We start from the raw sequence: 27,608 nt of genomic DNA on the forward strand, positions 1-27,608 counted from the left end.
CAAACAAGGCCAGTTCTTCTAATATGCCGTCCGCAGAGGGACCATTTCTGTGAAATGCTCATGGCTAGAGCATTGTGAGGGGCAGAAGAGGGGCAGGCCCCCATCCCATGAGCTGCTCGCACTCCCCTCCTTGCCATTCAAACAACAACAACACAATAAAACCTAATTTCTCCGTGTCAGTTAAGAAATGCATTCATAGCATAACAAAATAATAATAATAAATCCACAGGGAAAACAGTTATGTCCCTGTGGAGATGGCAGTATTGAGTCAGTGCTTCTGGCTTGCACTCTTTATAAAGATTTGAGGAGTGAGGTTATTATTACCCCTTTATTATTCTCCATACCAGGTCGCTCAACCATTGCTACTGGGTCCTTTCTTTTAGCAGATCAAGATGATCAGGCGACAGCAAAAACTGCAAGGTTTTTTAGCAGGGGCAATTAGAATAATATCTATTATTTGATTATTGATGTAAACCAGGGGTAATTCTACTCACAGAATTAAAAACTGGCCATGATCTACTGGCAGCGATCTTTTTGGGGTTCAAGGCAAAGCTGTTGAGCTTTTTTTAAGGGGAAAAGGACACCCCCGTTAGAGGTTCAGGGCAAAGTTCTGATTTTTTTAGGGAGGAGGACAGCACGGTTTTTGGGGGGAAACAAACAGCCTCAATGAGTATACAGTGGTACCTCTGGATACGAATGGGATCCATTCCGGAGCCCCGTTCGCATCCTGAAGTAAACGTAAGACGCATCTGCACGTGCGCAGATCGCGTTTCGTCGCTACCGCGCATGCGTGTGACATCATTTTGAGTGTCCGTGCATGCACAAGCAGCAAAACCTGGAAGTAATGCGCTCCGTTACTTCCAGGTCACCCCGGAGTGCAACCCGAAAACATTCATCCCGAAGCTACTTCAACCCGAGGTATGACTGTACTCCATCTGCCGTTCTGCAGGGCAGGGCAAGGGGGAGAGGCCGGATTCTATTTTACCAACAATAAGGAAAGGGACCCTGCGATCGACTGCGATCTACCAAAACCTCCCAGGGATCTACCAGTAGATCGCAATCGACCTGTTGGACACCCCTGCTGAAACCCCCCAAAATTATTTTCTATAGTTAAAATAAAAAAATTCCTTCCAGTAGCACCTTAAAGACCAACTAAGTTAGTTCTTGGTATGAGCTTTCGTGTGCATGCACACTTCTTCAGATACACTGAAACAGAAGTTGCCAGATCCTTCTATATAGTGAGAAGGTGGGGAGGGGTATTACTCAGGAGGGTGGTGGGAATGGGTGATTGGCAGATAGCTGAGATGAGCCTGTTGACGACTCTTAACGACTGCAATAGGTCTTACAGGAAAAGGCAAGGGGTGAGAAGGTGAGAAATGGCTTAGTCATGTATAATGAGATAAGAATCCAATGTCTTTGTTCAAACCAGGTCTCTCCATGGTTTTAAGTTTGGTAATGAGTTGCAATTCAGCAGCTTCTCTTTCCAGTCTATTTCTGAAATTCCTTTGTAGTAAAACAGCTACTTTGAGATCTTGTATAGAATGTCCTGGGAGATTGAAGTGTTCTCCTACTGGTTTCTCTAGTTAAGTTTTTATAGTTTAGGTTTCTATAGTTAAGTTTTTACCCCTATCTTCAGTACATTCTATTTTATTGCTACGGCTAGTGGCTGATGCAAATAAAGATTCTTCTGATTCCGATTCATTTATAAAATAACAAAGGTGGAACGGGGACAATTGTACATTTGATATGGAAAGCCGGTATGCGTGACGGGCTCCTGGTTTCTTCCCCAGGAAACAAAAATGGAAGCGAGATAAGGGAGGGCACTGAGGTGGCATGATATGAGGCCATCAAAAGTAGAGCACCACCCTGCAGAGAGCGAGGTGTGCAAACCTGAAAAACAGTTCTGCCACTGTGATTATCGACACTCCCACGGCAGATCCACATAAGTACAAGGAGATGCCTATCTACTGCAGCGAGTGATGTAACACTCATTAGGACTCAATGCACATCCACCAAGTGCGTCTATTTGGGTGTCTACCTGGGTGAGCCCAAGTCTAGGGAGATTAACGATTACAGGCAAAACTACCCTGACATTTGGAGATAAGCAAGGGGCTGTGTACTTGGCCTGAATACATATGAAAGAGAAGATCGATAACTCTGCAGACGTTTAAGCCCATAATGAGTCATTACGCCTACGTGTGAGATCCAGAGTAGCAAAGCCTTTCCCTTCCAGCAGTTGGTTTCATATTCATAGAATCATAGAATCATAGAATCATAGAGTTGGAAGAGACCACAAGGGCCATCGAGTCCAACCCCCTGCCAAGCAGGAAACACCATCAGAGCACTCCTGACATATGGTTGTCTAGCCTCTGCTTAAAGACCTCCAAAGTAGGAGACTCCACCACACTCCTTGGCAGCAAATTCCACTGTCAAACAGCTCTTACTGTCAGGAAGTTCTTCCTAATGTTTAGGTGGAATCTTCTTTCTTGTAGTTTGGATCAATTGCTCCGTGTCCGCTTCTCTGGAGCAGCAGAAAACAACCTTTCTCCCTCCTCTATGTGACATCCTTTTATATATTTGAACATGGCTATCATATCACCCCTTAACCTCCTCTTCTCCAGGCTAAACATGCCCAGCTCCCTTAGCCGTTCCTCATAAGGCATCGTTTCCAGGCCTTTGACCATTTTGGTTGCCCTCCTCTGGACACGTGCTCCAACACACACATGGAGCTTCCATAATGCACTACAATGGGGAAGGAGGCCCATGAACAATGACTGAGAAAGGGTATGATGAACAGGTTAAATCGGTTATGATAAACTGGACTAAGGACTTGGGATATAATATACAAATGGCAGATTGGGAAAGTCTTTGGAAAATAGATTTAAAATTTACAGCATGTTGTACGCTGAAAGAAAATAACATGAAAATGATGTGTTGATGGTACTTCACTCCTACTAAATTATCAAAAATGTATAGAACAAGTTCCAGAGAAGCGGACACGGAGCAATGGATCCAAACTACAAGAAAGAAGATTCCACCTAAACATTAGGAAGAACTTCCTGACAGTAAGAGCTGTTCGACAGTGGAATTTGCTGCCAAGGAGTGTGGTGGAGTCTCCTTCTTTGGAGGTCTTTAAGCAGAGGCTTGACAACCATATGTCAGGAGTGCTCTGAAGGTGTTTCCTGCTTGGCAGGGGGTTGGACTCGATGGCCCTTGTGGTCTATTCCAACTCTATGATTCTATGATTCTATGAAATATTTGTTGGAAATGTAAGGAAAAGGATGGTACCTTTTTCATATGTGGTGGACATGTAAGACAACAAAAGGATTTTGGGAAATGGTATGCAATGAATTTTAAAAAATGTTTAAAATAACTTTTACTAAAAAACCAGAAGCTTTTTTTATTAGGAATTACAGGTACCGAGATTCCAAAAGACCAGAAAAGACGTTTCATGTACACAACAACAGCTGCACGGATGCTACTAAAATGGAAAGAAGCAACAACACCGAGGCAATCCAAACTGCTAGACTATGCCAAAATGGCAAACCTAACTGGGAGACTCAGGAACCAAGAAGACAAGGACTTTAAATAGGAATGGGGGAAATTTATAATTTACTTAGGAGACCATTGTAAGCAAATCAAAACTGTAGCTGGACTATAAGAATCACATGTAAAGTAACGAAGATTATGGACAATTTGGAAAAATGAAAATAGTGGAGAACGTATTGATATGTAGTTTTAATTATTGTAATAAGGACCTATGTAGGGGATGGGGGGGGAGTCACGAGATTCAGAGAATCTCACAAAATGATCATACAACTTTTTTGACTGTAAATTTCTATTGATAGAATTAAATATTTTTTTTAAAAAAAAAAGAAGAGAAAGAGTAGACCCCCGCTTTAAAACCTTGCACAAAGAGTGCCGTTGTAATGGTCCTCAACGCACCTGATCATCTGCAAACTTGAGAAGAGCGGCCATGGGGTCTGCACCAGGAGACAACACAAAAATCAGCGGAGCACAGCAATGACTGTCACCAAATGCCTTGGACAAGTCGAAAGGAGGTGGTTCGATAAACATACGCCCCAGGTTTCCACTGATAAACTCCTGCACCATTGGAATAATCTGAAAAAATCAAGTAAGAGGGAAAGGAAACGAGGTCACCTTTAAATTCAAAGATACGGTTTTAAGCAACGATAAGTTTTAAGATGAGAGGCAAAATAAGCCCATGCATTCGTAACGAACTCTCCAGCGATGATCATTCAAAGCCAGCCGTTTAATACAAACATACGTCAGTCATGTGTAGAAATGACGAGATACCGATCTCTTTACACCCTTTTAGGAACGTTAACAAATAAAGAAAAGAAGTTGATGTTGCACATTGGAAAAGGAATAAAATAGCAAGGCGGAAGACAGAGATGCACCATTCTGTAAACTTCCAAGGAGGCTTCTAGATCATGGGTAGGCAAACTAAGACCAGGGGGCCAGATCCGACCCAATCGCCTTCTCAATCCGGCCCGCGGATGGTCTGGGAATCAGCGTGTTTTTACATGAGTAGAATGTGTCCTTTTATTTAAAATGCACCTCTGGGTTATTTGCAGGACCTGCCTGGTGTTTTTAAAGGAGTAGAAAGTGTGCTTTTATTTAAAATGCATCTCTGGGTTATTTGTGGGGCCTAGGAATTTTTTCATTTTTTCCCTTCAAAATATATCTGGCCCCCCCCCCCCCACAAGGTCTGAGAGACAGTGGACCAGCCCGCTGCCGAAAAAGTTTGCTGACCCCTGCTCTAGACTGTCAGTATTTTGCAGGAGGTATTCAAGCACACGCTGAAAATTAAGTTTCCTCAGTTAAAGTGGATTAAAGCACTCTGTCATTCTAGCACAGTCCAAGTTCATCCACAAGGCCATCTCTGAAACCATGATTCATCAATCCTGCAAAAGCTGTGTGCAGGCCTGGTCCCCCCAGGAAACTGGTGTGTGTGTGTGTGTGTGTGTGTGTGTGTGTGTGTCTGTCTGTCTGTCTGTCCGTCTGTCTGCAGTATCAAGCCTGCTTATCAGAAAGTGGGCCCTGCTGAAAGTCAATGAGACTTGGTTCTAGGTAAACTGTTTACAGTCCATCTCACCAATGCTTTAACAGTAAGCCTCACTGAACAGAGTAGAATTTAATTTGAGCTACACCCTATAGGCCACTTATATAGGGATTTTGCTAAGTGGACTCACACTGAGGTCAACTGGACAGCTGGATGGCCACCCAAAACTCAAGGGTCTTTTAAAACAAAACCCACTATAAAACAACACAGTAGCAGCACTATGAATATAGTGTGATGATGATGATGATTTATGATTTATACCCTGCCCATCAAACATTAAAAACTTCTCTAAACAGTGATGCCTTCAGGACCATGAATTATTTCACAATATAAAAATAATCAGCCAAAGAAAGAACAGTTGTAGTGAGCTTGCTTTCAGCCTTCCCACCAGAAATAAAACTTATGAAAACCTTGTAACTGAAAACTAGTGCCTGAGGGGTTTCCCCCCTTCTCCCAGCAAGCCATTTTCCTTTTGTGTGGTGTGTGTGTGTGTTTTATTGTGGCACTGTGGTCTAAACCACCGAGCCTCTTGGGCTTGCCAATCCAAAGGTCAGCGATTTGAATTTCCACGATGGGGTGAGCTCCCATTGCTCTGTCCCAGCTCCTGCCAACCTAGGAATTCTAAAGCACACCAGTGCAAGTAGATAAATACGTACTGCTGCGGCAGGAAGGTAAATGGCATTTCCATGCATTCTGGCACTCGTCATGATCCTCCATGCACCAGTAGTGGTTTAGTCATGCTGGCCACATGACCCGGAAAGCTGTCTGTGGACAAACACTGGCTCCCTCAGCCTGTAAAGTGAGGAGCGCCACAACCCCATAGTCGCCTCTGACTGGAATTAACCGTCCAGGCGTCCTTTACCTTTACCTTTTTTACCTATTATTTATCATGCTAAGTCACTCTGAGCCTTTTCTTTGGGATGAAAAGCAGAGTGGAAATATTTAAAATAAAAGTATTTGGACAGAACAAACCAAACAGGGCTTGGCTACTGGGCTATCTTTCTTAATTTTTGGCCACAGTTTTCCTCTTTTGTCAAATGCATTTTGTTTTGGGTGCAATTCCTCCTCTCTCATTTATGTTGATGTTCACAGGTGAGACCAACCAAGTCAGCTTAATGCAGCTTAATGTCAAACCTTATGTATAAAGAGGTAAGTCATGCCAGAGGAACACTGCTAAGAAGTCACAGAATTGGTTTCTGAAATGGAGGCTGTTCTGAGCGAGATGAACTCAAACTCCAAGTGCCTGCTTGAATTTAGAGAGATGCACAAGTATGAGAATCGCTTGAGAACCTTTCCACGATCCTGGCCTTTTAAACAGAACTGCAAGCGTACTCCTGAAAACGTAAATCTACTGAATTAACAAATAAGAAAACCATCTTGCAGGTCAAATATGCATATTCACAGTAAGTGCTACCGAGTTTAGTAGGACTTACTCCACCTAAGTATGCATAAAACTATAACCTAAATAATGTTTTAAGCTTCTTCTTTTTTAAGTGAGCAAAAGTACTTAAGTCCCCAAAGAGAAAATTCTCTTCTCATCTCAATAGCATTTTTGCTTGTCTCTTTTGACAGTATCCTTGCAGATTAAGGATGAAGAGGATTTAAGCTACGCTCTGTTGCTCGCCCGCCTGCCCCAAATCCTGCATCATACTGCGGTTTTATCTTGTAGCTATTACAAATCCTAGAGGTTTTATTTTCTAGCTATTACGAACCCTATAGGTCAGGAGTGGGCAGAAGATAAATGGGGATCTGCTGCTGGATCTTTGGGTGACTTGAAGTAGATTGGCAAGGTATTTGCCTCCTGGATGTCGAACCATAAAGACTGAAAAAGCTTCCCTCTTTCCCTAAAAACAGGATCCCGGGGGGCAGGGAGGGGTATAGAGAAGAGACAAAGAGGGGGGTTTTATGGAAAGGACTTGCGCTTGGCTTCCCCGCCAATGTCTTCAACATGCTGTTCTGCTCTCCTCATTCAGATAGCCAGGGCTGGCTTTCTCCATTGTCCAGGAGTACCGTATTTTTCGCTCTATAGGATACACTTTTCCCCCTCCAAAAATTAAGGGGAAATGTGTGTGCGTCCTATGGAGCGAATGCAGGCTCCTTGGCTTCAGCGATAGCAACGCGAAGCCTCCAAAGCGCAGAGGGAGCGCTCCCTCCGTGCTCCGGAGGCTTCGCGTTGCTTTCCCTGAAGCCTGGAGAGCGAGAGGGGTTGGTGCGCACCGGCCCCTCTCGCTCTCCAGGCATCAGGGATTGCCCCCTGAAGCTTTCGGAGCACAGCGCGAGTTCCCACTGCGTTCTGGAGGCTTCAGGTTCCTTTCACTGAAGCCAGGAGAGTCGTGCTCTCCCGGCTTCAGCAAAAGGAACCCGAAGCCCGAGGAGCGCAGCGGGAACTTGCGCTGCACTCGGAAGGCTTCAGGGATAGCCACGTGCAGCCCCTCCAGCAGGGAGAGGCTGCATGCGGCTATGGCTTCTTTAGCCCTGCGCAGCCTCTCCCTGCCGGAGGGGCTGCGTGCGGCTATGGCATAAGCCAAGCTGCTCTTTGGGGCTGGGGGGGAATAAGATTTTTTTCCCTTGATTTCCCCCTCTAAAAACTAGGTGCGCCCTATGGTCTGGTGCGCCCTATGGAGCGAAAAATACGGTAAATGAACCTGACCTGGCACAGTGTTTCTTCTGCTTAATAGCGTTGGAGGCTTGGGAGCCAGATCATGATCCCTGGTAAGAAAGACCCAAAGGGGTTCTCTGGCCTAGCAATTGCCCAAGGTGGAAACTATTTGAAATCCCAAGCGGGTTACTGTCAAAAACGTACCATCTGCCCTTGGGGTGGGACACCAAAGAGGAACAGGTCAAACATGTTATGATAAAAATGGGCAAAAGATGTGGGACATAATATATATCAATGACAGATTGGGAAAAGCTTTGGAAGTCAGATATGAAATTTACTGTATGTACTCTACTGAAAGAGAAGGATATGGAAATGATGTACCGGTGGTATCTAACCCTGGTTAAATTAGCAAAAATATATAGAGGAAGATCTTATTCTTATTCTTATTCTTATTCTTATTATTTATACCCCGCCCTCCCCAGCCAAGGCTGGGCTCAGGGCGGCTAACAAGCAATAATAAAAACAAGTTGAATCAATACAACTTTTAAACAAGAATAAAATACAACATTAAAATATTGAAGCATTAAAATATTAAAATGCAGCCTCATCACAGGAGGAGGAAGGAAAAAGAAAAAAGAAAGAGGGGGAGGGAAATGTAAAGAAACAGAGGGTACATTCAATCAAAAGTGGTGGAAATGTAAAAAAATGGGGAAATGATTTATATTGAAATGAAAAAAATGTTTAGAGTAACCTTTGTTTAAAAAGCCTTAAGTCTTTTTATTAGGTATTGTAGGAGAAGACGCCGCTTCTTAAGGCTGAGGTGTGGCAAACAGCAATTCAGGTCTTCAGCAGATTGCCATTGGCTCTGATTCAGCGGTAAAGAGCTCTGACCCTAACTCAAGTAGAAAAGGGTTGGAGAAAATCTTGCCACTGGAACAACTGGTCTGAAGTAACAGGCAGCAACATTTTGCAGGGGAGTTCCTATCCTGGCCCCTGCAGGCATTGGTGGAATGTACATAAACCTGCCCCCTTCGAGGTCCAAAATGACCTGCGCATTGGCGGTCGCATGTCAATCACATGTGCACAAAATGTTTGCCATCTGCACTTCATGCTTTTGATTCCCTGTACCACTTCTCTAGTGGTACCTATTTATCTACTTGCACTGGTGTGCTTTCCCTGTACCACTTCTCTAGTGGTACCTATTTATCTACTTGCACTGGCGTGCTTTCCCTGTACCACTTCTCTAGTGCCCCTTATCACCCCCCCAGAGGTGTGCAAGGTGCCCCTTTTGTAGCAGTTGTGTGCACATTGCTCTGGGCAGCGTGTCAGAAGTCCCCGTTTTCAGATGCAACCACCCCACGCAGGGGGAGAGTGAGCATGTGGCATCGGCAGTTCCAGGCTCCTTGCCGTAACTCGCAATATCTAAAGCAGCCGCTTGCGGTATTTAACTTCAAAAATGTCAACTCAATAAAATCTACCCCCTTGCTTCTCCAGAGCAAAACTGGGCAAAGTGTAATAAATGCCTATGAGAAAGAAGTGGCAGCAACCAGGTAGCGTCTCGTGGACCATTTTGTGGACAAATACCAGTATGCCCCAAAATCCGAGAAGCCGACCCAGGAGCAGTGTCTGGCTCCCGTTGCAACAGAGAACGATATGCCAACCACCAAACAGAAAGAAAATGGGCCACCACGAAGACAAAGGGAGGCTGCTGTATTGACAGCAATGCAAGGACTGTAGTGTATACCTGAGAGAGGCTCTCGGGTGAACAATACAGTGGTACCTCGGGTTACATACGCTTCAGGTTACAGACTCCGCTAACCCAGAAATAGTGCTTCAGGTTAAGAACTTTGCTTCAGGTTGAGAACAGAAATCGTGCTCTGGCGGCGCGGCGGCAGCAGGAGACCCCATTAGCTAAATTGGTGCTTCAGGTTAAGAGCAGTTTCAGGTTAAGTACAGACCTCCGGAACAAATTAAATACTTAACCCGAGGTACCACTGTATGGCTTGGGGATCTGTCAGTACTGCATCTTATGTAATGAAACCAGTAAGTGAAAAGCAGGGGTATTTTTTTTTTTACTTATGGAAGGTGTAAGGAGGGCATTGTTAAATACTTTTTCATAGAACTGTGGGTCTTTCCATTTTTCACAATGACACCTAAATTGACCACTTCTGCACACTGACATACTGCCCCAGTTGCAGCGCTAATAGCGCAATATGCAAGCCCATCTTCTTCTGGCATGGCTGTGCTATTCCTGTCATTTGTGAGCTTGTATACCATCAGTGTGGGACGCGGGTGGCGCTGTGGGTTAAACCACAGAGCCTAGGACTTGCCAATCAGAAGGTTGGCGGTTCAAATCCCCGCGACGGGGTGAGCTCCCGTTGCTCGGTACCTGCTCCTGACAACCTAGCAGTTCAAAAGCACGTCAAAGCACAAGTAGATAAATAGGTACCGCTCCAGCAGGAAGGTAAACGGCGTTTTCATGCGCTGCTCTGGTTCGCCAGAAGCGGCTTAGTCATGCTGGCCACATGACCCGGAAGCTGTACGCCGGCTCCCTCGGCCAATAAAGCGAAATGAGCGCCGCAACCCCAGAGTCGGTCACGACTGGACCTAATGGTCAGACGTCCCTTTACCCTTTACCTTTTATACCATGGGTGAACTTGCTGTATTGGGGGATAAGGCAATGCCAAGCAAACTAACGAATCTTACGTCACTTTCTTTTCGTCCTTACAGTGCAGCAGATATCCCTTCAGAGTGGAGGGCAATAAAGTGTGGCATCCAGCTATGTGCTACTCAGAGGAGACCCACTGAAATTAATGGACCTAAGTTAGTTTTGCCTGTTGATTTCACCAGGTCATCTCTCACTGCCAACGGTCCAAAGCTTTGCTAACTTTGCTCCTGCAGATCAAATGCAGCATATGAATTCCGGTGCTCCTACATACCTGAGGCCTTACTTAAGCGCAGCTGGCAGGCTGCCCACTTTCACTGCTGTAATCATGTTATGTAGTTTCTATTTTTAGTGTATTGCAAGACTAACCTTCAAGTTGTACGAAACAGAAAAATAAATCAGAAGACCATTTGCCGCACACTGATTTGTAAGGGTGAGGCAGCAGTATCTCAGAATATGACATTTCAGACAACACCGCACACTAAAGTCAGCTTCCGTAATTTTGAAATGAGGTGGGAAAGGGAATGGACCTCTGGAAGGTATTGTTGTTAATTAATTTTGTATACCGCCCTATACCCACAGGTCTCAGGGTGGTTCACTGTCAGGGAACTGACATCGGAGCTAGAGGCGGAGGGAAGGCTCTCAAATGATGCTGGAGCAGGGCCCAGCAGGGAGAGAGGCAGCTCCGCAGATGGGGAAGCAAATCAGCGCAACACCAGGGATATAGAGGGGCTGATGGGGGAATCGGTGAGAGGGCTCCAGGTCTCTTCACCGGACACCAGTCCTCTGCTACCCACGCCCACCCTGCGCAGAAGACTTCCGCGCAGAGAGAGTAGGAGGAGACTGGGTGTCAAACAACTTTTATGTTGGAAAAGATTTAAGAAACGCCCACTGACGGATTCTGCTAGCGACTGAGGCAGCCACAAAGTGAAGGGCTGCCCAGACTGAAAGGTTTAGCAAGGCAACAAAGCCTGGAGAGGCGGCAACTTACGCACGAGCAACCCATACACATTACTTTCACAAAATAAAATCACGTAATAAAAACAAGAACAACCCAATAACCCCTCTCTCCCCAACACATTTTAAGAGGGCATTGGATGTCAATCAGCTAAAGGCCTGGCTCCCAGTAAGCTTCCGAGCACAATTCAAAGTGTTGGTGCTGACCTTTAAAGTCCTAAACGGCCTCGGCCCAGTATACCTGAAGGAGCGTCTCCACCTCCATCGTTCTACCCGGACACTGAGGTCCAGCGCCGAGGGCCTTCTGTCGGTTCCCTCACTGCGAGAAGCCAAGTTACAGGGAACCAGGCAGAGGGCCTTCTCGGTAATGGCACCTGCCCTGTGGAACGCCCTCCCACCAGATGTCAAAGAGAAAAATAACTACCAAACTTTTAGAAGACATCTAAAGGCAGCCCTGTTTAGGGAAACTTTTAATGTTTAATAGGTTATTGTATTTTAGTGTTTTGTTGGAAGCCACCCAGAGTGGCTGGGGAAACCCAGCCAGATGGGCGGGGTATAAATAATATATTATTATTATTATTATTATTATTATTATTATTATTATTATTATTATTATGGAACATTTTTGCCTGGTACCTAAAAGTTTATAATGGAGGTGCCAGCCAAACAGACAAAAGATTGAAAAGGGAATGGATTTAACCCTGCCAGTTTGGTACTTTTTAAGCAAGAAGAACCTGGCAAACTTAGTGTTCATTACCCCTGCCCCCCCCACACCTTTTGTCTAAAAACTACGGCAGAACTCGCTATAGTGGACCACATTTTAGCGCAGGCTACAACAGAGGAGGCAACCAGACAACTGTGTGCATGTGTGTGTGCATCACAATATCGCAACCCAAGGTGGGGTTGCCATGCATCCGGATCTTCCCGGGATTCCAATGACGGAATTAGCGTCTGGGGGAGAATTTCGGGAAATCGACAAAATGTCCGGATTTTTTGAAATTTCCCCCAAGAAAGCTCAACAACCTTTTGTGTCCGGATGTTTTCCTTCTTGAAATATGGAAAGCCTATCTGAAGGAAGATTAAACTAACACGCTTGTGTCATACATGCAACAGGACCTTCGAAACTCTGCCTGCACCAGTGTCCTGGCACATGAGTTGACCGCACTTACTTTGTCAGGTCTTAAGCATCGAATGATGAGCATCCTTTGGAACTCCCCCATTTTGTCTTGCCACTCTTCAGGAAATGTCTCGTGATGAGGTTCCTGCAAGCGAAACAAAAACACTATGATTGGCTTCCCCTGTCCTTGAAAGCTCCAGTTAGTACAGAATTCTGCTGTCAGGCTTCCTTCCCCCGTGGCAGTAGATAAGCAGAACAAAGGAAAAGGAGTCTTCTTACCAGTTAGAAACTTTAATAATCACAGCGAGAGAACAGAGAACCCATCTCCTAGAAATGGCGGTGCTCCCAATTAAGGCTTACACCACCTTCCGTCCCTATTAATCCACAACACTCCTACATATTGTAATCTGAGTTTGTACCCTCTGTGCTTTCTGTTCTGCCACTTTCTCAGCTCTTCTTGACCTTGGGCTGAGAGGAGGAATGCTATCCAGAGACCATGAATCTGTTAACCCTCTCTCTCCCAGTGCTTCTTCTCCTAGCTGTTCCCCATCCAGTACTTCCCAGCTTCTACCTTCTGAACTATGTCCCTCTGCAAACCACTGTTCCAAATCTATACTGTCCTCCTGCTCCTGGGAAGATTCAGGATCCAAATCAGGAGGAGGGGGTGGCTCCCACCATCCTTCCTCAGTGCAGCCCTCCTCAGCACGGTCCCTGACAGCTGCAGCCCGGCTGCTGAAAGGAGAGAGACCCTGATAGAATATGGCACCTCTTCCTACAGATCTGCACTGGCTGACGATTTGCTACCTGACCAAGCTGAAGGTGTAACAGCTTGAGTCCAGTTTACTGCCTTACTCCAAGCTTACACCCCTTTAGCCACTTCCATCTGCGGAACTGGGACTGTTACTAGTGCCCGGTAATCCTTGTTCTGCACTTGTAAGAAACCAATCTTTTAGCACTGTAGCACCCACACACCAGGCAAAAAACCCCACTGCACTGCTGAAAGCGTTTTTGTAGAGGCAAGTTGGCCCAGCACATGTAGAAACTTCATGTGTTGCAATCTTCACTGTTGACCTTAATTAACTTCTGAATTCTTTTCAACTGTCTGATACAGTGGTACCTCGGGTTAAGTACTTGCCGTATTTTTTGCACCATAACACTCACTTTTTTCCTCCTAGAAAGTAAGGGGAAATGTCTGTGCGTGTTATGGAGGAAATGCCTACAGGTTGCATGCCTACGGATTTTCCTCCTCTAAAAACTACATGCGTGTTATGGTCGGGTGCATGTTATAGAGCGAAAGATTCGTTCCGGAGGTCCATTCTCAACCTGAAACTGTTCTTAACCTGAAGCACCACTTTAGCTAATGGGGCCTCCTGCTGCCGCCGCGCCGCCGGAGCACAATTTCTGTTCTCATCCTGAAGCAAAGTTCTTAACCCAAGGTAATATTTCTGGGTTACCGGAGACTGTAACCTGAAGTGTATGTAACCCGAGGTACCACTGTATAGGGAATTTCAACGTTTTATTATTTCTGTAAACTGCACGCCATCAAGTGGTATGTACATTTTGATCAAGGCCAGATTCAACTCTTCACCCTAGGCAATTCTTGGCCAAGAAACCGATTCACCCTACTTTTTTACATAGTTAAGCTCCCTTGTACCTGGGTGAAGACTTCAAGCCTACATTCTAATTCTAGGAATTAGGGGGTAGTGGAGAATCTGGTACTCAATATTTTTAGGAGAACCTGCCCCCTGCGCCCGCCCCCCCAGATTCATACCAATACAATTGAATGCAGAAAAAGAAAAAGAAAAAATTACTGGAATGTACATTTCTGAAGGAACGTTTTTTTAAAAGGAAACAATATTACTTGTAGTAATGTTCGTTTGCCTCCAAGGTGTATCATCTAAACCCATCTGCTTCCGAAACTTGCAAACTGCTCATCCCCGCATTCCTGGTTATCTCAGAAGCTACATCTTCCTTTAACAGAATATACAACAACAACAACAACAACAACAACAACAACAACAACACTGAGGGCGCAGTGAATATTTGTTCTGAGCAGCTAGAAAGAAGGGATGAGTGAAGATGGGAAACAAACCAAACTGTCATAGACGTTTTTCCACCCGTCCTTCAAGCGCATGAATTCCTTCCGGATGCTTCTGAAGGCTGGCAAGTCGTCAAGGCGGCAGACTTCATCCCATGATTTCGTGGGGAGCCAAGGGCAAGGGTTGGAGTAGGGATTGTCCAGGCCGATGCCTCCCGTGAGCAAAAACTTCCACTCCGACTCATCAATCTGCAGCGAATTACGACAAAATGAACACACAGTGTTAAGGACTTGGGAACTTGAGCGAACAGGTCGGCATCAGGGACACCCATGCCATGAGAGCCACATCACCAGTAAGGGGCCCTCTGTTGACCCTCAGAGCCCCCTGTAACTTCACTTTCCTGTTTGGACTGCTGCCTGTACTCTTGCCCTCTGCAAACCTGGAAGCGATGAGGCAGCTGTGGCGTTTGCCCTCCTAGGCGGGTCATAAGGAAAGGGTTAAATGAGTGTGAAATGATTGGCCAGTGGGAACCCAAGGGGAGGAGTTAGAGTTGTGAGTTGGAGAAGGAAGAGGGAGGATAAGTCTGTGGGCTGGTTTAGTTTTGATGTGTGAGAGTGAGCGAAACTGTTAGGAGGAGTCAGATAGACAGTTGGGATAATCAGAAGTTATTAGGAAGGTATAGGCCGGTAAAGAAACTAAGATTAAGAAACTGTCAAGAAAAATGATCTGAAACCATAACCTTGTTCATGCTTATAAAATAAACTTGATTATTTGTTTTAATGTTAACAACTGTCTGGACTCGGTGTGCACCCGAGAGAAACGGGTTGGTGGCAGCGGGGAAGCGATCACAGTGGTGGCACGGGGATCAATAGACCGTCATACGTCCGGGGACCCTGTGTGATCGCCACAGCGGCGTAGCAGCCTTTACTCCTTGACTTCCTCCTGGGCAATGTAGCCAATTGGGTTCGGGAAGGGGAGACAGGAGGGCAAGGGATCAGACAATGGGAATGGCAGCAATGCAATGCGTGTTGCCACCCAAAGTTTGGAGCTGACATTTACCAAGTCACCCAGTGCTGTTTTTCTGGGGTGGGGGACACACACCATGAAGTTTGTTTGTTTGTTGTGGGCCCAGTCGCAGTGCCCCCACCCCAGGCAGTGGCTAAAGGTAAGATGTGATTAATAAACTCAAGCAAATGATCTGTATTAGAAACGGCCACAACTTTACTGATTGCAGATATAGGTGGATTTTTGGCTCAGGCATTGGGTGTGTATCCATTCCAGCTCCACCAGACAAAAACAGAATTATTTTTTATTTTTTAAAAAGGTAAAGGAACTCAGTTTCCCCAAGTTCCTGCTAAAAAAAACCAACAGCCTCCTGAACACGAATATTTCTGCCATGCTAACTTTGTGGATCAGCTCTGCAATGGCTTGAAAACCTGTATTATGTACTGAGTTGAATAGGATCCACAATGCAGCAGTCTGATTGGTCCTGGAACAATAGGATTCAGAATCCAGCAGTCTGATTGGTCCTAGAACCACAGGATCCAGAATGCAGCAGTCTGATTGGTCCACAGGAGCCACCCAATCCAGCTCCAGGTGGAAGTGAATCCGCAACCTGACTGGCCTACAGGTGAATCCTGGAATTAGCCAATCACATGGGGCCCATTGTGTAAATAATGTATATAAAGCAGAGATTCTGGGGGAACTTCCATTCCTCCTCACCACTACGAGCTGAATAAAGAGCATGAAATCCACTCTCGACTCTGAGTATATTTCAACCTGCAATGGCAGGATGGCAGTCACTATCCCGTAAGGCCTCCCCTAGCGTAAGCTACTAGGTTACTGCTTGGCTCTCCCTCCAGCTGTCCCAGAGCCAACTGGGAAAAGCTGCCAAACCCTATATATGTAAACAGCAGGAAAGATGGATGCTATACCAGGAACCAACAAGTACATGACCACAGGGCTATGTACCATATCACAGCCAGAGAACAATTTTAAAAGGTATAAAGGAAGAAGGATTACACCCCAGGAGTCCCTGTCCACTTCCTGTTGTCCAGAGGACAAGCTGATCCCAATCCCACCAGCTTCAGGAAAGACCATGCCCCTCAAACATGGGTCTGGCCCTGGTCTGAACAATCGCATTGAGCTGCCCAACCTCAATTGTCCGCTTGGCGGCCCACTTGCCTCCAGGCCACCAGATCTGACCACATGGTGATGTTGGTAGGATGTTCCCGCGAAGGAGAAGAGATGGAACAGAATGGGAGAGGCATCTGTGGACTCGCCAGCAGATTAGCAGATTTATATGTGGGGCACCATACAGAGTCATTTGCCTAGCAGCACTAACCAATTTATCATGCTTCAAGAGGTTCACGTTTAGGCAGAAGGAGAAGAGTAGCTTGTCCTTTTCAAAGAGAGAACGGCAGATGTTGACATAGAGGGAGTAAGTGAAATGGTCTTTGAGGATCCTCAGCCTGCAAGAGAGAGAGAAAAGGGAAGGTTGGGGAAAGCCAAATGAATCTCACTTTACAACCAGCCACTGAATAAACTCAATTACAAACCGCTTAGATTTCAGCTACGGATGTGCTGCTGGTGGATTTTGTAGGCAGCCTGTTTTAGCCTTGCCTCCTGACTAACGCAAAACACAACACCACTTGTCAGCCACTTGCAAAGGCTTCGCAGAGTGCATTAGGCATGAAATACAAGCAGCGTTTGGCCTCTTTCTGACACACAAGGAAATGCAGCATAGTAAAAGCTGTATTCTTTACACATCAGAAGGTCGTATGCATGCCCTTTTGTCTCACATCCCCTTTTCCCTACTTCACAACTGTAAGCTTCCTCTCTATCCAGCCTGCATAGGGCTACACACACCCAGCAAATTCTTGCTCCTGCGAGATCCACTGCTTGCGTTATGTTGCTAAGAGCCACAGAGCATTCTTTATGTAAGACATTTCACAAATAACCCCTGAATCATTGGTATGTGGAGGCAGAGTGAGCATAGTCAACTAGTGTAATCATGTCCATGTCTGAAGGTTCAGGAAGACTTAAGGTCAGGACTGTAACCCAGAGAGGGCATCAAAGGAGGATTCTGGAACTGGAACTCGGTCTTTGAGCTATTCGCAGAATGGTAGAGTTAGAAGGGACTTTGAGAGTCCTCCAGCCCAGCCCCCTGCAATGCAGCAATCTCAACTAAAGCATCTATGACAGATGGCCATCTAGGTAAAGATAAAGGGACCCAAGACCATTAGGTCCAGTTGTGGCCGACTCTAGAGTTGCGGCGCTCATCTCGCTTTATTGGCCGAGGGAGCCGGTGTACAGCTTCCGGGTCATGTGGCCAGCATGACTAAGCCACTTCTGTTGAACCAGAGCAGCGCCCGGAAACGCCGTTTACCTTCCCACCGGAGCGGTACCTCTTTATCTACTTGCACTTTGACATGCTTTCGAACTGCTAGGTTGGCAGGAGCAGGGACCGAGCAACGGGAGCTCACCCCGTTGCAGGGATTCGAACCGCCAGCCTTCTGATCAGCAAGTCCTAGGCTCTGTGGTTTAACCCACAGCGCCACCCGTGTCAGATGGCCATCTAACCTCTGCTTAAAAACCTCCAAGGAGGGAGAGTCCACCACCTCCTGAGGGAATCAGTAGCCAACCCAAGACATGGCCATCAGAAGGGGCAAAGTCAGAAGGAGTGTGTTATGGCACACCTAGAAGAACAAGGGTCAATCCTATATTCTTGCCTGAACCCACCTAGCTGCCCACTTCAGTTGACTAAGGACCAAATTACCCCAAGGCATACATCTCCACCACCATCTCCTTCTCTTTCCATACAGCAGCGAAGCATATGCCCACACTGCCCAGGGCGGGCGTGATCCCGAGGGGCGCGGGGCACAGAGGGTGCCTTCCCAGGCGCATGGAGTGGCGTGTGCGCCCTGCAGCCAGGGGTGGAGTGAGCTGCCCACGGGGCAGAGCGATATGCCAATGGCGGACATTTGGTGCGCCGCCTGCCCACAATTCCCAAGCCTCCCCCAAGCTGGCCAAACGAAGGGGGAAGGAGGGAATGCTGCCGGCAAAGCGGCGCAGCTCCCCTTCCCCCGACAGCTTGGGGTAGGCTTGGGAGTCACAGGCAGGCGGTGCACCAAATGTCACCCCCCCAGCGAAGACATCCCAGGCTGTTCACCCCCACTACCTCCACCTTTCCTCCGCCCCTGCCTCCATAGATGGGTATTTACTGCAATGAGCAGGAGAAGTTGTTTCCTAGTTCTGCTGGATCTCTCAGTGGCCTTTGATACAATCGACCATAACATCCTTCTGGACCGTCTAGAGGGGTTGGGAGCTGGGGGCACTGTTATACAGTGGTTTCGCTCCTTCCTCCTGGGCCGTGTTCAGAAAGTGGTGGTGGGGGGATGAGTGTTCAGACCCTTGGGCCCTCACTTGTGGGGTGCCTCAGGGTTCCGTCCTCTCCCCCATGCTTTTTAACATCTATATGAAGCCGCTGGGAGAGATCATCAGGGAGTTTGGACTGGGTGTCCATCAATATGCAGATGATACCCAGCTCTACCTCTCTTTCAAATCAGAACCAGTGAAGGCGGTAAAGGTCCTGTGTGAGTGCCTGGAGGCGGTTGGAGGATGGATGGCGGCTAATGGATTGAGGTTGAATCCTGACAAGACAGAAGTACTGTTTTTGGGGGACAGGGGGAGGGCTGGTGTGGAGGACTCCCTGGTCCTGAATAGGGTAACTGTGCCCCTGAAGGACCAGGTGCGTAGCCTGGGAGTCATTTTGGACTCACAGCTGTCCATGGAGGCGCAGGTCAATTCTGTATCCAGGGCAGCTGTCTACCAACTCCACCTGGTACGCAGGCTGAGACCCTACCTGCCCGCAGACTGTCTCGCCAGAGTGGTGCATGCTCTAGTTATCTCCCGCTTGGACTACTGCAATGCGCTCTACGTGGGGCTACCTTTGAAGGTGACTCGGAAACTACAGCTAATCCAGAATGCGGCAGCTAGACTGGTGACTGGGGGCGGCCGCCGAGACCACATAACACCGGTCTTGAAAGACCTACATTGGCTCCCAGTACGTTTCCGAGCACAATTCAAAGTGCTGGTATTGACCTTTAAAGCCCTAAACGGCCTCGGCCCAGTATACCTGAAGGAGCGTCTCCACCCCCATCGTTCTGCCCGGACGCTGAGGTCCAGCGCCGAGGGCCTTCTGGCGGTTCCCTCATTGCGAGAAGCAAAGCTACAGGGAACCAGGCACAGGGCCTTTTCGGTAGTGGCACCCGCCCTGTGGAGCGCCCTCCCTTCAGATGTCAAAACGATAAACAACTACCTGACATTCAGAAGACATCTTAAGGCAGCCCTGTTCAGGGAAGTTTTTAATGTATGATATTTTAGTGTTTTTTGGTTTCTATGGAAGCCGCCCAGAGTGGCTGGGGAAACCCAGCCAGATGGGCGGGGTACAAATATTAAATTATTATTATTATTATAGAAGGATGCTATCTCGTATTCTGGAAATGACATGTAGAGCATCGCCAAAAGGGTTGTGCAACCGTCATCTGAAGACAGGTGTGTGCATTCTTCTCCTGTTACCGCATCCTTGGAAATCCCTCTGTGCCTTTGCAAAACAACCCAAGCAGTGTCCCTGATTGTGACAACAGCACCCTTATCTCGCTGCTGTCACCAGCAGCACAGCTGGCCCACCTCAAGTGTCAGCAGAGCAAAATGTTAAATGATGGCGCTCCAAAGGGCTGGCAAAACAACAGGGCATAAAACAAGCAAAGCACCCAGAAAGCACAACGTGGGGGAAGCTGCAAACTGAGACTTCTGAGCTCTCGTTTCTTATTTATCGTTCTCAAGCTATAAATGAATATCACATAAAATCTGACACTGAACTCAATCTGCACAGCGCATTATTTCTTAAATGAGTTTCCCGTGAAGTCAACTTAAATGCAATGTAAAATTAACTGAAGGTACCAAAATTAGTCAAGCTAGCCTTGCCCAGTTTCCTCAAGCTTTGTTGTTTAAGGCCTGCTTTGACATTTATTGAATATACTGAATTTAATAAAGGGAGAAAACTGTGTGGGGCATTATTCTGTTTTAAAGATTACGAGTTTCCCAGTCACTTCCATAGACTTGTTACCTAGGAAGTACCAGGTAATGTTCTTGCATGGTTCTTTAAGGGGGAGCATCTTAGTTCTTTCAAAACACTGAATATTTTGTCCCCAGTACTTTGAATTTCCATGAATGTTAGGTTTGTCTACAACAGCTGTTTCCATCTACAATACAGCAATAAACAAACTTCTAAATCCCACTGTTTTCAGTGGAAAAGTTAAGCACATGCTCATTCCCCTGAAATCAATGGGCATGCTTAATTTTTGGATTGTATCCTGATTTTTTCAAGGTAAGATAAGACTTCATTGCCTGCAGCTAATAAGTAATAAGGTTGTGCCAGAGCCTGAATAAACGTGAAAGGTAAAATTAAAGCATACAAGGATTTCACATACCTGTCTTGTAAAATTTCTGACTTCACAGAATTATCTATGGACATGATGAAAAGGTTGATGAACCAGGTTAGGGAATACTGGTACATGGGTTCAATATTGGCAAGATCAGCAATCGAAAAAAACAGAATCGACGAATGAACTGCAATGGGGCGGTAGCCCATTCGAGTGGCATCTATCTTCTTTTCGGTTTCTTCCGCTATAGCTTGCTTCTCGGAAATTTCATTAGCCAAAGCCTTAGAAGAAGACAATATCTTGATAGCAGTTTCATCCTCTAAAATATTTCCTTCAGAAGATGAAAGAACTTCTAAAATTTTGTCCTCTATTTCTTTCAGCTGTCTGTAATAAAACCCCAAATTATTCTGTTACGAAAGTAACAAATGACCAAGTCCGCGAATTTAAAAAAAAAAGAGGATTAGATGCAATTACGGAAGCAAATAGAGTCGTACCTTGGAAGTCGAACAGAATCTGCTCTGGATGTTCATTTGACTTCCAAAATATTCGGAAACCAAAGTGTGGCTTCTGATTGGCTGCAGGAAGCTCCTGCAGCCAATCAGAAGCTGCAGAAGCCCCATTGGACTTTTGGGTTCCAAAGAACGTTCGCAAACCGGAACAATCACTTCCGGGTTTGCGGCGTTCGGGAGCCAAAAGTTTCGACTCGCAAGGCGTTCGGGATCCAAGGTACGACTGTAACTAAATTGATTAAAAAAACACAGTGGGATAAATTTATAAAATATATGAGGAGTTTTTATATTGTGAGGGTTTCTAATGAGCTTTCAATAGTCACTTAAAATGATCTCAAATGATTTTTGTCTCAGTCTAAGACAATGTTTCCCAAACTTGGGTCTCCAGCTGCTTTTGAACTACACATCCTATCATCCCTGATCTCTGGTACCGCTAGTTCCCCTCTAAAATATTTGAGGGGGCCGGGCTCCCCCCAAAGTTGATGGAAGGGCATTGCCATTCAAATGGTGTGCATGCAGCATGTCATGTGATTGATTATGCGGGGTGTGGCTTACTCCCCCCCCCCCAAATATTTTATTCAAGTTGGCACCCCTGGCGTGTAGAATTAGGCTTGTTAGAACTCCTGCTCCATGATTGCAGTCATGGGATAGTTGTCTATCATATGACGGTATACGTTTTTACTCCACAAAGTGGGAAGTGATGGAGATAGGATGTTTGTGTTACTGTGTTCCATGAAGTGGGACTATTGTCCTTTGTTCATTTTTCTCTTTGCTCTCTGATGCTAGAGAGAGAGGGAGCCATGTTGCAGTGCTCCGTGTGTGTTTATATGTAAATAAGGTAGATTAGCCAAAATGCTGAGCTGCTGAGGTCTGTTACGCATCCCTAAGTGTGCCAATGTCTGTTGGCATCGGTCGCTGCGATGTTTGGGCAGAAGAAAGCTTTTGAAGCTCCCGAACAAAGACCAGGAGAGAGACAACATACCAGTTGGGCATGTGTCTCTGCCAGGGTCCTACTCAAGTGTAGAACAAGCTCCTGACAAGGCCTTCCCCCCCCCTCACCATCCACACCTCCTCTAAACTTGTTTTGGGGGTTCCCTCAACTCTCCTGAGCTTGCAGCCGAGTGGGAGAAGTCTTGCTACATGAGTGGCCCTCATTCTACATGTGCAACAACTAAGCTGAATACTATCAAATGTCTAGTTTGGCCTAACACAAGTCATCGTTAGTCTGCTGATAGGGGCAGACAAGTACTTAATCGTAGGTTTATTCTTTAATTATAGAGATTAATTTTTAAGAAGTGTCTTTGGATGCTGAGTGGATTGCATTTTCTTATTTCGGGAGGAATGTCTTCTGGACTATTATTCCACAACCCTCCCCCCCAAATCATCAGATAAATTGTCATTTAAAACTACTGTATTAAGAACAGGCTAAAAAGAGCCCCAATAGACAAACCAGAATTCCATTTGCTCCAGGCAACATTTTTTCTTATTTTCTCCCAAAAATAAAAGGAAAAAGGATCCTGTTCCCTCCCCTCAGTTTTACCAGGGGGCATAAATAGATCCCCTTTTCTTTATTTTGTCCTGAGGGGAGGCAAAGGAAAATGGGGAATACTTTCCAAAACTCTCTTTGTTCACAGACAATTCTGTGTGTGTGTGTGTGTTTGTCTGTCAGACAGACAGACAATCTATCTATTATTATTATTATTATTATTATTATTATTATTATTATTATTATTATTTTAAACCATTGATTTTTTTTAAAAAAACACACATTTAGGGTTACTCTCATTTTGACTCAAGAAAATCACCATTTTATAGTTCAAATCGCAAAAAATAAATACAGTAAATGGACAAAAGTACAAAGATTCACAAAATGTTTAGGCGTATGCGTACCCATGCGTACCCCCAGAAAAAAGCAGTGGTTTAAACACACACACACACACACACACACACATACTCACTCTCTCTCTCTCTCTCTCTCTCTCTCTATATATATATAAAATATTCTTAAGATCAACAGACTTTAAAAAACCAAGGAGACAGAATAAATTAAAATACAGATAAAATCAACACTGCAAAAAAAACACAAGAAGTTCTAATCAATTTACATGTCTGGGTAGACTTGCCTAAACAAAACATTTTTTAAAAGCAGCATCAATTTCATCACAAGATAGTGGTGGCACACCCATTTCACAGCCATAAAAAAGGCCACGCGTCTGTAGTCTTTCTGCAAGAAAGCATAAGCCGTATTCTGCAAATAACTTTGGCAACAGCTTTAACTAAGAGGATCCACGGTTCGGTGCCTTCATATTCAACATTAGCCACTTCTCTCCTCTCATCCCTTCTGCTCAAACAAGTTTTCTAACTAGGAAGATTTCGATACCTTTTGTTTTCAGCTCCTTGCAATATCAGGGCTTGCTTTTCTTCTTCGAGATCAGGTCTCTCCCTTGCAACAACAATCCCGAGAAGCTGATCTTGCATCCCCTCTGGCGTTATCATGAAGTTTAATAATGTTACCTGCGATTTTTTAAAAAAAGAATTAAAAACCAAATCGAAACAGGGCTAGGTAAGCCATAACCCAATGCTAATCTAAAGCCCCTGAAATGTAGGCTGTGTGCAAACCATAAATTTAATACACATTTAAAGCACACACACACACCAAAATAATCCCAGAAACCAGAGTTCCCCCCTCACAGCACTATAATCACCCTTAGCAAACTACAGTTCCCAATATTCTTCCAGGGGTGTGTGCTTTAAATATATGGTGTATAAGCAGTGATACACCTTCTACGGGAAACATCTGCCAGTTTTCACTGAGTGAAAGGAGTAAAACACTGTTATTTTTGCTCCAAGGATTAAGACCAGCCTCTCACAACCTTGAGTCCACAAATGTTCTTGAACTACAACTCCCATCATCCTTGACCACAGGCCATGCTGGCTAGCAATCAGGGCACCGACTTGGGCCCCGGGTTATGGGTGCCCAGGTTATGGGAGCCACCGGAAGTCAGGTTCCGAGGTCTCACAAGGCACCAGAAGTTGCGTCGGGGGCCCTGCAGTGTGGGTGCTGAATACCGACAACAATTATTTTGTGGGTGCTCGGGCCCGCAGGGTCCCCTATAGGTGGCACCCCTACTAGAAATGATGAGAGTTGTAGGCCAACAATATCTGGGGACCAAAGGTTGAGAAAGGCTGGATTAGACGATGTGTGCTATTTTCATATATGTTTTTTATCTTCTTCTGTGCTGGGCTAAAGTAAATAATAAGAATAAGAATAATGCTATAAAAAATTAAAAGTAAAAGCAGCTGATCATACTAGCATATGCAACTGCAAGGGAGAGCATTGTGGAAAAGATTACAGTGGTACCTCTGGTTGCGAACAGGATCCGTTCCAGAGCCCCATACGCAACATGAACAGAATGCAACTCGCATCTGTGCGGGTTGTGATTCGCCGCTTCTGCGCATGTGCGTGATGTCATTTTGCACATCTGCGCATGCGCAAGCGGTGAAACCCAGAAGTAACCCTTTCCGGTACTTCCAGGTCACCGCGGGACGCAATCTGAAAATGTGCAAACTGAAGCAAACATAACAAGAGGTATGACTGTAATCCTGTAGCTTTATTGGAGTTCACCGATTGGGTCTGCGTTGCTCTGGGACAGGAGGAAGGAAGTCAAATGACACCGAGGTTGGTTCAAAGAAAGAGTTTATTCTGCTCTCCAGATAGCAGAAGGCACTTGCGTGGTGAGTCCACAGCAAGTCCAAAGAAATGAGAAATTACATGCAGTATATATATCCTCCAGGCACCATCTCCCTCCTTCCCCAGGAATCCAACCACGTCAGCCTATGTACGCAGGTTGACATCACATATGTTCTTGCTTTGGTATTCTTAACCATAAAAGGGTATTCCTTCCTGTACTTCTGACCATAAAAGGGTATTCCTTCCTGTACTTCTGACCATAAAAGCATCTTCCTGTTCCTACTCTTATCTTGGAGCAAGAGGTCATCATCTCCGAGAACACACTCTGGCGGTGTTCCCAGATTGGGTCTGTGCGTCTTTTGTGGTCAGGACATAAGATAAGGCACAGACCTGTCTTCTCTGTTCTACTGGTACAGTACAGGGTCATCCCTTGCCATGACTGATAAAGGAGAGAGCTGTTTATACAGCTGTGTCCTTGTTATGCATTTGCTCAACAGCTCAGGTTTTATGCATTTTAGAGTGCTCTCTTGGAGAAAAAAGAAAAGGGGGGGGGGTTGAGTCAGTTTTAAACTTACTGCACAGAAACCCATTCCTTCAATCCTATTATTGCAAACGATATGAGCAATCTGATTATTAAAGCGAAAGCAAACAGCTCCATGTTCCTGTGCAAACCACTCACTTTGACAGATGTTTCCGGGAGGTAGTGGGGGTTTCTCAGCTTGGTTGTAATATAGAAGCGAAAGTCGGGAGCGTATTCAATGGTGGAATCGCCCAAACGGATACAGATGCTGCCGGCCTGCTTGAAGGTCTGCTTCAGCAGAAGTGGCTCAAGAATAGGGTCCAGTTCTTCAGCAACGTTTTCCAGCAGCACTTTGGTTACAACCAGAAAAAAAAAGATTTGGTTAAAAAACCATTAACTCCCTGACTTACAATTTGCTGGGAGCAACAACAAAAGGCAGAGGGGAAATAATGTTCTGGCTGAAGCCTGGGATAGCTCAGTCGGTAGAGCATGAGACTCGCAATCTCATCTTTGCAGGTTTGAGACCCATGTTGGGCAAAAGATTCCTGCCTTGCAAGGGGTTGGGTTAGATGACCCTCGTGGTCCATTCCAATGCTAAAATCTTATGATTCGGAAGGAAGGAAGGAAGGCAATAATGCTATGGATAGATTGATGTGTATGCCTGTGGTTGGTGGTTAGGTGTGGACCTATTTGCTACTGGCATGCTGCTCCCATAACGTGTTTGTAATTTCTTTGTTCTTTTGTTTGATTTTTCATGGTTATGGATTTATTTGTTTTGCCCCACCCGCCATTGGAATGTGGCCTCCAGGAAGGCTGGCAGCATTCAAATCTGGCCCTTGGGGCTGAAAGTGGTTTCTGCATAAAGGTTATTTTTGTATGCTACTACTGTGGCCCGTGTTTTGTTAGCCCCAAAATGGAAGACGAGCAAGGTCCCAACCAAAGAAGAATGGCAACTTAAGTTGACAGAATATGCACAACTCGCAGAGTTAATCAATGGAATAAGAGAACAAGAAGAACATACGTTTAAAGAAGATTGGAAAACGTTTATTGGATATATGGGAAATAATTGTGTACAGGTGAAAACGCTGGCAGAATTAAGATAAATTCAACAATGTAAACAAGTTTTGATGGATGCAAGAATGGAATTCTGAATGGTATCTTTTGTAAAATAGGCAGGGATTTATGATATGTAAAATGAACCATGGAAAGAGAAGAAGGGAAGTCATTGATATCTTAAGGATGTAAAATGAGTATTTAAAATTGTAAAGCAGAAAACTCAATAAAAATTATACACAAAGAGAAAGAGAGAGTGGTTCCTCAGTCCTGAACTAGAAAAGACTAGGCAAAGCTTGTATTTTGAATACCAGGGCAGGGGCTAGCAAGTTAATCAGTAGCTCGATAGCATATATTTCTCGTCAAATCAGATCGAGACCAAAGCAGTATAAAGAGGACTGTCACATCCCCTGAATGAAAGAAAAAACAAGGATTGTAAATTAATTTTCAAGTGCAATAAGAGTTCCACTGGTCTGGTGGTATTGCAACCAAATTTGGTCAACTATAAAAGCAACCCGCAGTTCTGCGTTTACAATGAATCATCCTGCACTCTCCAAGTTCGTTAGCAGTCTCTGCTTTTCAGGACCCGGTCGCTTACCAGGTGTGCCAAACTGGACGCAGTTTTCTAGCGTTCTCACAAATTCCGTGTCGCTGAGTTTGATGACGTGCAAGCTGTTTGCCTTTTCCATGTGCTTCACCCACTTGTTGGCTTGGCCCTGAGGATCGATCATGAGAGGCCATCTTCTGGCGTTTCTGGAGAGAAAGACATGGGAGCGCACAAAACCTTGCGAATGAGGTTTCGCCTTGTCTTCTGTGCAGTGCAACCCTTATGCATGTGTCAAGGGAATTGGGGTTGCTTGTGTGTAAACCTCCAGCTGTTCCAAACTGCTTAGGGGCGGTTGTGTCTTTCCCTGACTGAGCAGCCC

At 45.5% G+C, this 27,608-nt stretch overlaps 1 protein-coding gene across 1 annotated transcript in view; it reads right to left on the reverse strand.

Moving 5' to 3' along the window:
* The window catches only part of DNAH7 (dynein axonemal heavy chain 7), a 155,582-nt gene that overhangs the window by 18,358 nt on the left and 109,616 nt on the right, over window positions 1-27,608 (reverse strand). The window contains exons 47-54 of the mRNA XM_083467323.1: window positions 27,281-27,435; window positions 25,789-25,979; window positions 23,799-23,932; window positions 20,958-21,293; window positions 16,808-16,934; window positions 14,517-14,711; window positions 12,477-12,569; window positions 3,946-4,122 (exon numbers count right to left, since the gene is read on the reverse strand). Coding sequence (XP_083323449.1) covers window positions 3,946-4,122; window positions 12,477-12,569; window positions 14,517-14,711; window positions 16,808-16,934; window positions 20,958-21,293; window positions 23,799-23,932; window positions 25,789-25,979; window positions 27,281-27,435 — 1,408 coding nt within the window. The remainder of the gene's footprint in view (window positions 1-3,945; window positions 4,123-12,476; window positions 12,570-14,516; window positions 14,712-16,807; window positions 16,935-20,957; window positions 21,294-23,798; window positions 23,933-25,788; window positions 25,980-27,280; window positions 27,436-27,608) is intronic.

The sequence above is a fragment of the Podarcis liolepis genome, assembly GCF_965112155.1.
Source record: "Podarcis liolepis genome assembly, chromosome: 1".
NCBI lineage: Eukaryota > Metazoa > Chordata > Lepidosauria > Squamata > Lacertidae > Podarcis > Podarcis liolepis.